This window comes from Bos indicus, chromosome 2, assembly GCF_029378745.1.
Source record: "Bos indicus isolate NIAB-ARS_2022 breed Sahiwal x Tharparkar chromosome 2, NIAB-ARS_B.indTharparkar_mat_pri_1.0, whole genome shotgun sequence".
Taxonomy (NCBI): Eukaryota; Metazoa; Chordata; class Mammalia; order Artiodactyla; family Bovidae; genus Bos; species Bos indicus.
The window spans coordinates 10,688,774-10,701,236 of NC_091761.1; the positions used below are offsets into that span (position 1 = coordinate 10,688,774).

The 12,463-nt window shown below is 40.6% G+C and overlaps 1 protein-coding gene across 1 annotated transcript in view; it reads right to left on the reverse strand.

Moving 5' to 3' along the window:
* FSIP2 (fibrous sheath interacting protein 2) overlaps positions 1-11,343 on the reverse strand; it is a 143,710-nt gene extending 132,367 nt beyond the window's left edge. Inside the window, exons 1-5 of the mRNA XM_070801266.1 lie at positions 11,225-11,343; positions 10,750-10,875; positions 3,214-3,375; positions 2,381-2,470; positions 1,285-1,424 (exon numbers count right to left, since the gene is read on the reverse strand). Of these exons, the coding sequence (XP_070657367.1) occupies positions 1,285-1,424; positions 2,381-2,470; positions 3,214-3,375; positions 10,750-10,875; positions 11,225-11,323 (617 nt within the window). The 5' untranslated portion in view covers positions 11,324-11,343. The remainder of the gene's footprint in view (positions 1-1,284; positions 1,425-2,380; positions 2,471-3,213; positions 3,376-10,749; positions 10,876-11,224) is intronic.
* Between the last annotated feature and the right edge of the window lie 1,120 nt (positions 11,344-12,463).

Here is a 12,463-nt window from a genome sequence, read left to right on the forward strand (position 1 = left end):
AGCTGAAATCAAGATTTCTGGGAGAAATATCAACCTCTGATATACAGATAATACCACTCTAATGGCAGAAAGCAAAGAGGAATTAAAAAGCCTCTTGATGAGGGTGAAGGAGAAGAACGAACACACCAACTTAAAACTCAATATTAATAAAACTAAGATTCTGGCATCCAGTCCCATTACTTCATGGCAAATAGAGGATGAAAAGGTGGAACAGTGACATGTTTCCTTTTCCTGGGCTCTAAAACCACTGCTGATGGTGACTGAAACTATGAAATTAGAGGATGATTACTTCTTGGCAAGAAAGCTATGAAAAACCTAGATAGTAAGTTAAAAAGCAAAAACATCCCTTTGCCAACAAAGGCCCATATAGTCAAGGCTATGGTCTTTCCAGTAATCATGTACAGATGTTAGAACTGGACAATATAGAAGGCAGAGTGCTGAAGAATTGAATCTTTCAAATTGTGATGCTGGAAAAGACTCTTGAGCGTCTCTTAGAAAGCAAGGAGATCAAACCAGTCAATATTAAAGGAAGCAAGCCCTGAACATTCATTAGAATGAGTGATGCTGAAGCTCGATTATATTGGCCACCTGATTCAAACAGCTGACTCGTTGGAAAAGACCCTGATGCTGGGAAAAACTGTTGGCAGAAGGAGAAGGTGACAGAGGATGAGACAGTTGGATGGCATCACCAATGCAATGGACATGAACTTGGGCAAACTCCAGGAGATGGTGAAGGACAGGGAAGCCTAACATGCTTTAGTCCATGGGGTCGTGAAGAGTCAGACACGACTAGGCAACTGAAGAGCCGCAACAACAACAAAGAGCTTGCAGGTTTTTTAAGCAATCACACATGTTTTATCAGTATTGAAGCTATATCTACCCTCCTTTTTTGAATTTGCATTAATTTCCTCAAACAATGCTGCCAGCTCTTAAAGATGACCCAATAAAAAATTATTATTAAAATCATGTGCTAAAGATACTTTCCCTCCATTTCCAACTACAGGATGGATTTTGTATTTGATTATTTATTCAGTTAACAGCTTGGATTACCTCCTGGACTCCCAGAAACTGTATCTTTTCTAGCAGAAATTCATGTTTATAGCCTTGGTACCAGAATTCCCAATTCCTGGACCTTTTGCTCTCCCTTCCTCTCCATACTGAAATAGTGAAGTTAAATAGCATCCCATACTTTAAAAAAACTCTTAGCTTCAATTATTTCTAGCATTTTGTAACTTATTTGGATCCACAATATATACATAAAACATTCATTAACTTCAATCTCACCTGTGCCTTATTAATCGTTCTTGGTCCTTAATAGACGGGGTGCCTTCCTGTAACAACCAATTTTGGAACTGTGTAACATCAGAACGTCCAGGTATTTGATTGTCTTCCTGTAGTTTATTTACTTGTTTTGCAAGCATTTTCTATTAAAAAAAGTGTGTGTGTAACATATATATATATATGGATGTATATATATATATATATATGTATATACAATTTTTTAACATTTCCCAGAAATAAAAATGTCTTTTGATCTGCTTTTTTTATATTTAATGTTTAGTGAAATTCCCATACTTTGTAAATAACTAATTCCTTTTAACTGCATTTAAATCTATTTTGAATCCACTGTAGATATGGACAATTGACTCAAAGATTTCTGTTTCTGAAAATAAAAAATATTTCAGCTTTTTTTCTATCCATTCTAAAGAAATTAATTAAAAAAAATGGAAGAAGTGGAGGAGAAACTCCCAGCACAAAGGAGTAGATGAGGGGAAATAGAGAACACTTTAAAGTATAGGGGAATCATCTTCATTTCTATACAACTCTTGACCTTGGAACATAAATCTGTAAAATTCACATATGTGCAGCTTTTTCATTTTTATCCAACTTGTGACTCTAAAGTCTGAATTCACTTACACACACATGGGAAGAGGCTCACATGTTTTAGTGGATGAACACAGCCACATGTGTACAAACATACAGTGTACGTGTTCTTTGCATTTTTAGGATGTTATAACAATTCATATGGCTCCTCTCCTGTTACTTAAGTTGTTTTGGTCTCCAGCCTAAGAATCTTGCTGCCACAACAGACTCTTCCAATTGGTCCCAAATCAGGTAGATGGGGCATATCCTAGTAACAATTTTATTATTAAATTTTGCCAGCTACCACTGGCATATTAATAGATGACCTGGTCCCTTTCCCTTTCTTGGCCCAAAATAGCAATCTCAAAATATTTTCTTCTGCTCTAAATTTTTACTTGGAGAAATTATTTAGGTTGCCAAAATTAAAGGTAGAATATTATAAGAAAATACTCTGCCCACAAGCAAACCTTTGTTCCAAACCCCATGTACAGAAACCAAATTTAAATATTTAACTTACTTGTTCTCTTATATAGTTTCTTTCAAAGTCTAATTTTAAACTGGTAAGATATTGCCTGTACTTATTCAATTCCCTCAAGGTACATACAACCTAAAAAAAAACAAAATAATTAGAAAAATATATAAATAAAAATATCTAAAAATCAAAGCAATTACTTTATAGAAGTAAAATAATACTCTGTTAAACAAGTAAAAAACTGCTAACAATTTTGTAAGTAATATCTCTCTAGAATTTTTAATCAACAGGAAATTGCTATTCAAATAGCATTACTTTATTTATATGACTTATGCCATGGTAAGGAATTGAGTACATAAAGTTATTAAAATAAAATACCAATTTAATAATAATGTTCAACCTCAATAAGAACAGAGTGTATTAGGACTGTATTAAGCTGATTTTTCTAGGTTCTTATTTTCTCTTAATTTTTTAAAAAGTACATGGGACATAATCCTTGACAAGCATACAGTGCCATTAGAGACAAAGAAAACTATGATACAGTTGGGAAAATTCTTTTTACATCTTCAAATTATTTAGTAGTCATCTTTTGATATTTCAAGGAAAAAAAGTTAAAGGAAGAAGTAGTTTCACTTGGAAAACAACTACTGTCTGATTTTCTTTGACCCAAATACTGATTGATTTAATGGAATTTTCCAGTATCTCTTCTGACCAAACTAAAGGTGATCCAGGCCCCCCAGAGAGGAACAGAAGCAAGCTTTTATCAAATCTTAGAGGTTTTCAATGATTGATGTGTGGCAGAACAAATACAATATTGTAAAGTAATTAGCCTCCAATTAAAATAAATTTAAATTTTAAAAAAGTTATTTTCAACTCACTTTATTATTGCTGGTGATGTAACCACCTTTCTTTAATCTTCTCAAGATGTCTTTACGCTGATGGTAGGCTCTTAAATGTGGATCATGGAGACTTTTATACTGGTTTTCCAAAAGTCGACAGTATGGATCAGTCAGGTTAAAACCATAAGAAGGTCGAAAAAGCTGCAAACAAGAAATTTAAGCATATTATAAATGTACAATTAATCAATTTTTCTTTTAAATATCAATCTATTAAAATGACCAGACTATTCATAGAAAATAAAACATGTAAGAATGTGAAGTGGGACAAAATCAGAAAAAGAATTTGGAATGGGCAGTGTTAATTGCTTATCCCTAACCTTTTTTCTTCACTAACCTGAATTATCCTAAAACCCCACCCTCACTCAATTAATTCCCCCATCTTTATCAGTCCCTAGCCCAAAGCTAGAAAAGGGAGGAGGAAATGAAAAGAAAGAGGAAAGTATAAACTTTGTTTTAATGTATAAAGCCAAAACTAAGACTTTCTCTTTTCCTCTTCCCTCCTCCAGATCCAGAAACTGCATTCAAAGGATAAAGGGATAATATCAATATCATTCAGTTCAGTTCAGTTCAGTCGCTCAGTCATGTCCAACTCTTTGGGACCCCATGAATTGCAGCATGCCAGGCCTCCCTATTACCAACTGCCGGAGTTCACTCAAATTCACGTCCATCGAGTAGGTGATGCCATCCAGCCAGCTCATGCTCTGTATCTCATATTCTAACAATAAAGAAAAACAGAAAATCTTCCACAAAGATTCACTGAAACAACTTTGAAAAAAAAAAAAAGTAAAACTCAGATGTTAAAAGATGATGAATTAAAGAGTTATTGTATTTTGAACTCTTATCTAAGAAATGCAATGATTTCTGAGTGCTACAGTCAGGGAAAAGTTACCACTTTATATTATAAAGTTCAATATATTGAAGAATCAATTATAAAGAATAATGCTAGGGATTGAGATTTCTCCATACCAAATACAACCTTATTAAATAGCTATTACTGTATCAAAGAAGGAAAATAACTAATAGTTATGTTAGTTTATCTGTTACTTTAGAGGAAACATGAATAATTTCATCTCATTTGTAAGTTAAAACATTACCAAGACGAGGCACTTTAAAATCTGCCAGGGGGGACATCAGTACTTCGTTCATTTTTCAAAAATTTTTCAATAGCAGGATAGTGATAATAGGTAATGGGAGAACCTCTGAAAGGGGAAAAGGAGAGGCTAGAAGTAGGTGCGGAAGTCATCCAAATGTTGTCTTTGTATCCTATATTTATACTATCCTTTAGATTGTCTTAGCCAGACAACAGAAATTTTTAGTCTAAAGTTAAAGTAGGAACTGTCTCAAGTGAAAAGCAACTGGAATGTGTGGGAGATGTGGCAAATCTGAGAGCACACCATGCCCTGTGCAGGCATGCTATTCAAATTCTGTGATCTATACATCTATACATCTTTGCACACTGGTCTGCCCAAAGAAAGGCAATGCCAAAGAATGCTCAAACTACCACCCAACTGCACTCATCTCACACGCTAGTAAAGTAATGCTCAAAATTCTCCAAGCCAAGCTTCAGCAATACGTAAACCATGAACTTCCTGATGTTCAAGCTGGTTTTAGAAAAGGCAGAGGAACCAGAGATCAAATTGCCAACATCCGCTGGATCATGGAAAAAACAAGAGAGTTCCAGAAAAACATATATTTCTGCTTTATTGACTATGCCAAAGCCTTTGACTGTGTGGATCACAATAAACTGTGGAAGATTCTGAAAGAGATGGGAATATCAGACCACCTGACCTGCCTCTTGAGAAACCTATATGCAGGTCAGGAAGCAACAGTTAGAACTGGACATGGAACAACGACTGGTTCCAAATAGGAAAAGGAGTACGTCAAGGCTGTATATTGTCACCCTGTTTATTTAACTTCTATGCAGAGTACATCATGAGAAATGCTAGGCTGGAAGAAGCACAAGCTGGAATCAAGATTGCCAGGAGAAATCTCAATAACCTCAGATATGCAGATGACACCACCCTTATGGCAGAAAGTGAAGAAGACTTAAAGAGCTTCTTGATGAAAGTGAAAGAGGAGAGTGAAAAAGTTGGCTTAAAGCTCAACATTCAGAAAATGAAGTTCATGGTATCTGGTCACGCCACTTCATGGGAAATAGATGGGGAAACAGTGTCAGACTTTATGTTTCTGGGCTCCAAAATCACTGCAGATGGTGATTGCAGCCATGAAATTAAAAGACATTTACTCCTTGGAAGAAAAGTTATGACCAACCTAGATAGCATATTGAAAAGCATAGACATTACTTTGCCAACAAAGGTCCGTCTAGTCAAGGCTATGGTTTTTCCAGTGGTCATGTATCGATGTGAGAGCTGGACTGTGAAGAAAGCTGAGCGCTAAGGAATTGATGCTTTTGAACTGTGATGTTGGAGAAGACTCTTGAGAGTCCCTTGGACTGCAAGGAGATCCAACCAGTCCATTCTAAAGGAGATCAGTCCTGGGTGTTCTTTGGAAGGAATGATGCTAACATTGAAACTGAAGTACTTTGGCTACCTCATGAGAAGAGGTGACTCATTGCAAAAGACTCTGATGCTGCCAGGGATTGGGGGCAGGAGGAAAAGGGGATGACACAGGATGAGATGGCTGGATGGCATCACCAACTTGATGGATGTGAGTTTGAGTGAATTCCGGAGGATGGTAATGGACAGGGAGGCCTGGTGTGCTGCAATTCATGGGGTAGCAAAGAGTCAGACACAACTGAGCGACCAAACTGAGCTGAACTGAACTGATCTGTCTGCAGGTACCAATTTGTGTTCAGCCTGTGTTTTGTCTGGCAGTAGCCTCCTCAGTCAGATTCTGAACACTAAAGAGCCTGGCTTGGGTGGGACCCTAAAAAGAACTCCCTCAAGTTAAGTTGAGGATGCTTATGTGAAAAAAGAGGGAGATTGGGGAGCTGATAGGATGCTAGGATGCCTTATCCATTTAAAAGTTTCCTTGATAAATTTCTGACAATGCTTAATACTAGACTTTACTCTATTCCAATGCATCTAGGTTATAAAGCAGAATTCCCTAATTACCATAGATTCCCTAAGAAAGGGGAAAAAAAAAGGAATTCCATAGGGCAATGTCATAAATTCAGTGAGACCAGAAGTGAAATCCGTATCTTTCTCTAAGGAAAACAATCAACAATCTTGAGTTGTGAGTCACTCAGAAATGGATTGTTTCTTTTAGATGTTGATATTTAGTTGATTTTTAGTTGCGAACTTTTAGATATTCAGTTCAGTTCAGTTGCTCAGTCATGTCCGATTCTTTGAGACCCCGGGAACTGCAGAACGCCAGGCTTCTCTGTCCATCACCGACTACCGGAGCTTGCTCAAACTCATGTGTGAGCTGATAATGCCATCCACCCATCTTATCCTCTGTTGTCCCCTTCTCCTCCTCCCTTCAATCTTTCCAGCATCAGGGTTTTTTTTAAGGAGTCAATTCTTTGCATCAGGTGGCTAAAGTATTGGAGTTTCGGCTACAGCATAAGTTCTTCCAGTGAATATTCAGGACTCATCTCCTTTAGGATGGACTGGTTGGATCTCCTTGCAGTCCAAGGGACTCTCAAGAGTCTTCTGCAACACCACAATTGAAAAGCATCAATTTATCAGTGCTCAGTTTTCTTCATAGTCCAACTGTCACATCTATACATAACTACTGGAAAAACCACAGCTTTGACTAGACGGGCCGTTGTCAGTAAAGTAATGTCTCTGCTTTTTAATACGCTCTCTAGGTGGGTCATAGTTTTTCTTCCAAGGAGCAAGTGTTTTTTAATTCATGGCTATAGTCACTATCCACAGTGATTTTGGAGCCCCCCCAAATAAAGTCCATCACTGTTTCCATTGTATCCCCATCTATTTGCCATGAAGTGATAGGACTGGATGCCATGATCTTTGTTTTTTGAATGTTGAATTTTACACTACCTTTTTCACTCTCCTCTTTTACTTTCATCAAGAGGCTCTTTAGTTCCTTTTCAATTTCTGCCATAGGGTGGTGTCATCTGTGTATCTGAGGTTATAGATATTTCTCCCAGCATTCTTGATTCCAGCTTGTGCTTCATTCAGCCTGGCATTTCACATGATGTACTCTGCATAGAAATTAAATTACCAGGGTGCCAATATACAGCCCTGAAGTACTCCTTTCCCTATTTGGATCAAGTCTGTTGTTCCATGTTCAATTCTAACTGTTGCTTCTTGACCTGCATACAGATTTCTCAGGAGGCAGGTAAGGTGGTCTGGTATTCCCATCTCTAAGAATTTTGCACAGTTTGTTGTCATCTACACAGTCAGAGGCTTTGGTGTAATGAATAAAGCAGAAGTAGATGTTTTTCTGGTATTTTCTTTCTTCTTCTATATCCAATGGATGTTGGCAATTTGATCTCTGGTTCCTCTGCCTTTTCTAAAACCAGCTTGAACATCTGGAAGTTCACGGTTCATGTATTGCTGAAGCTTGGCTTGGAGAATTTTGAGCATTACTTTACTAGCGTGTGAGATGAGTGCAATTGTGCAGTGGATTGAACATTCCTTGGCATTGACCTTCTTTGGGACTGGAATAAAAACTGACCTTTTTCAGTCCTGTGGCCACTGCAGGGTTTTCCAAATTTGCTAGCATGTTGAGTGTAGCACTTTCACAGCATCAACTTTTAGGACTTGAAATAGCTCAGCTGGAATTCTATCACCTACACTAGCTTTGTTCATAGTGATGCTTCCTAAGGCCCACTTGACTTTGCATTCCAGGATGTCTGGCTCTAGGTGAGTGATCATAGCATTGTGGTTATCTGGGTCATGAAGATCTTTTTTGTACAGTTCTTCTGTGTATTCTTGCCACTTCTTCTTAATAATCTTCTGCTTCTGCTAGTTCCATACCATTTCTGACCTTTATTGTGCCCATCTTTGCATGAAACATTCCCTTGGTATCTCTAATCTTCTTGAAGAGATCACTAGTCTTTCCCATTCTATTGTTTCCCTCTATTTCTTTGCATTGATCACTGAGGAAGGCTTTCTTATCTCTCCTTGCTATTCTGTGCAACTCTGAATTCAGATGGGTATATCTTTCCTTTTCTCCTTGGCCTTTAGCTTCTCTTTTTCCTCAGGTATTTGCAAGGGCTCCACAGACAACCATTTTTCCTTTTTCTTTTCATTGGGGAGGCTCTTCATCACTACCTCCTGTACAATGTCACGAACCTCTATCCATAGTTCTTCGGACACACTGTCTATCAGTCTAATTCCTTGAATCTATTTGTCACTTCCACTGTATTTTAGATACTGAATTTTAGCTTTGATGGTCTCAGCTCAGTTCAGTTGCTCAGTCATTTTTGACCCTTTGCGACCCCATGGACTGCAGCAGGACAGGCTTCCCTGTCCATCACCAACTCCTGGAGCTTACTTAAACTCATGTCCAGCAAGTCCGTGATGCCATCCAACCATATCATCCTCTGTCTTCCCCTTCTCCTCCTCCCTTCAATCTTTCAAAGCATCAGGGTCTTTTCCAATGAGTCAGTTCTTCGCATCAGATGGCCAAAGTAATGGAGATTTAGTTTCAACTTCAGTCCTTCCAATGAATATTCAGGACTCATTTCCTTTAGGATGGACTGGTTGGATCTCCTTGCAATCCAAGGGACTCTCAAGAGTCTTCTCAAACACCACAGTTCAAAAGCATCAATTCTTTGGCACTCAGCTTTCTTTAGAGTCCAACTCTCACATTCATACATGACTACTGGAAAAACCATAGCTTTGACTAGACAGAACTTTGTTGGCAAAGTAATGTCTCTGCTTTTTAATATGCTGGCTAGGTTGGTCTTAGCTTTTCTTCCAAGGAGCAAGCGTCTTTTAATTTTATGGCTGCAGTCACCATCTTGAGGGATTTTTGAGCCCAAGAAAATAAAATATCTCCCTGTTTTTATTGTTTCCCCATTAATTTGCTATGAAGTGATGGGATCTGATGCCATGATCTTCATTTTAGGAATGTTGAGTTGCAAGCCACCTTTTTCACTCTCCTCTTTCACTTTCACCAAGAGTTCTTCGCTTTCTGCCATAAGGGTGGTGTCATCTGCATATCTGTGATTATTGATTTTTTTTTTCTCCCAGTAATCTTGATTCCAGCTTGTGCTTCATCCAGCCCAGCATTTCTCACAATGTATTCTGCATATAAGTTAAACAAGCAGGGTGTTTGTTTACAGCCTTGATGTACTTCTTTCCCAATTTGGAACCATCTGTTGTTCCATGTCCGTTTCTAACTGTTGCTTCTTGACCTATATACAGATTTCTCAGGAGGCAGGTTAGGTGGTCTGCTAGTCCCATCTGTTTAAGAATTTTCCATAGTTTGTTGTGATCCACACAGGCAAAGGCTTTGACATGGTCAGTAAAGTAGAAGTAGATATTTTTCTGGAACTCTCTTGCTTTTTCAATGATTCAGTGGATGTTGACAATTTGATCTCTGGTTCCTCTGATGGTCTGTGTTTCTCAAAATCAATCCTGGGCTACTGATCTCTAAACAAAGAACATCTTTTATACAAACCCACTCCTTAGTGTCAGGTAATCCTTCTGCTGTCAGTTAAAACAACTGGGTGAAAAAAAAAGTGTAAATATAAGGCAGTACTTCATCAAGGAGATTTTACTGAAAGAAAAAGAAAGCTATCACAAAGTCAGTCTTCAGGGAACCTGGTGGGCTACAGCCCATGCAGTCGCAAAGAGTCGGACATGACTGAAACAACTTAGTATGCACACATAGCGGTTAACTGAAAAATCTTTCCAGTAGAATTTTTTGCCGTATTGATCAAAGCAACTGGTTAGAAAGACTGCATTGCACTTCCTGCCCTGTTAATTACTGAATTAAGGAGTGGGAAGGTTTGAGGGAGGGTATTACACTGAGGACTAAAAACATGGAAGGGTTTGAGGGGCATACATGGCAACCCACTCCAGTACTCTTGCCTGGAGAATCCCATTGAAGGAGGAGCCTGGTAGGCTACAGTCCATGGGATCACAAAGAGTCGGACACAACCGAGCAACTTCACTTTCACTTTCACATTACATTGAGGACTAAAAACATGGAAGAGTTTGAGGGGCATACACACTATAACCTAGTAAGATTTAAATTATAAAATTATAGTATGGGGTAGACTTATACAAACCAAGGACAATGCAAATTCTAAGGAAATAAAGGCTGTAACAGTTGAAAAAAAATCTTGAAAGATGGTCCAAGTTCATAGCTGGGAGAAGAGCAAAGGATAGGACTGGGTCCTGAATTGCAGGTGGATTCATTCCATCGGAGCCACCTGAGGGTTATATCTCTGTGTGGGTAAGACCTGTTGTAGAAGAAAATGGCAACCCACTCCACTATTCTTGTCTGGAGAATTCTATGGACAAAGGAGCCTGACAGGCTACAGTCCATGGGGTCATAAAGAGTCAGACACAACTGAGCAACTAACATTTTCAGAAAAGAATGAAGTCAATGTAAGAAAATTAAACATCACCTTACCTTCTCATTTAATTTTGTGGTATAGTATAAACTATTGCTTCCTGGGATCACAGGCAGCTTGACCCCAAGAGGCAGATCCAGTAGCTGAGCTGCTCCGACCCCCGAAAATTGAGTTTTGTGCTCACCCTGTCGGATACAATTGGAGAGTTTTGTCGTTCCTTTAGGTATGTTAGTTTAGGCCAACTTAACTGCTACTCCAATCCTGAGGAAGGAAGGAACAGAAAGGTCCCGCCCTGCCAGGCAGCCTGGAAGACCTTGGCTTCCAGTTACCAGCTCCCTAGGCAGCGCCACAGCCGGTTGCGCCAACACCCGCCCAGCCCTGCCTCCTGCGGCGGCCCTGCTTGTGGGCCCTGAAGGCCGGACTGTTACGGGCCTCACCGAGGGCACGTGACCGTTCACCGCCCTCCCCGCCCCTCCCTCCCAGGCTGGAGGCCCGCAGAGGAGGACAGAGCTGACCAGCCTGGGGGCCACTCACGTCTCCGCACTGCTGGCTTTCTGTGGTGAGGCCGCTGGTGGCCGTCTTGGTGGCTGCGACGTCGGCAGCCTTGGAGCAGGCGCTGATGTACAGCTCCATAGCCGGCCTGGGCCCCTCTGTGCCCCCGCTGTCCCCCTCTCTCACCTCCCCTCACACCCCGTCCCTGTCGTCCTCCCTCCGTCCCCACCGGACTGAATGACCAGTATCCTGCGTGTCAGAGGCCCTCCCTCTCAGCGTTCCAGGCTCCGAACGTGCGGGTGCTCGACTATGAAGAGCAGAGCGCCCTCGCGAGGGCGAGCCCCTCGCGCGCTGGCTTGGGAGCCTCAGAGTCGGGAAATCAGGACGCGGGGACTGGTCCCTGCGTGCCGAGGGCGATATATTTCTCAACGAGCCCTACAGCCCTCAGCCACACCAAACCAAAATCAAAACTTACAGAACTTCGCTGGCGCGTTAGCTGGCTAATTTCTCCTCTTCTCCAAGAAGGTTTGGTTCTATGCAGAAAACAAACAAGAATGACTGTGCAGCCCATTCTAGAGCCAGTTCAGTTCAGTTCAGTCGCTCAGTCGTGTCTGACTCTTTGCGACCTCATGAACCGCAGCACCCCAGGCCTCCCTGTCCATCACCAACTCCCGGAGTCCACCCAAACCCATGCCCATTGAGTCGGTGATGCCATCCAACCATCTCATCCTCTGTCTGTCTGTCCCCTTCTCCTCCTGCACTCAATCTTTCCCAGCATCAGGGTCTTTTCCAGTGAGTCAGCTCTTCGCATCAGGTGGCCACAGTACTGGAGTTTCAGCTTCAACATTAGTCCTTCAATGAACACCCAGGACTGATCTTTAGGATGGACTGGTTGGATCTCCTTGCAGTCCAAGGGACTCTCAAGAGTCTTCTCCAACACCACAGTTCAAAAGCATCAATTCTTCTGCACTCAGGACTGACGAATACACATGGCTCCCTTGTAAACTGTGACCACACCCCACCCCCAGGTGTCCATAACCTCTTCCCAATCCACTCCAGGTCCCACATAACTTATTGTCCTCCCTCCTCTTATAGTTGCCCTCTTTCATTTCTAGCTCTCTTTCTTTTTTCTTTCTTCCTGTCCCTATTGACTGCCTCTCTTGTGTCTTCCTGTGGGCCTCTTTTTCATCCTCTCAATCTTCCAGCGAAAATTTATCAAGTGCCTGGCTCCTTTGGGCCAGTCATCTGAGCTGGGAATTTAAGGATACAATGATGAGAAAA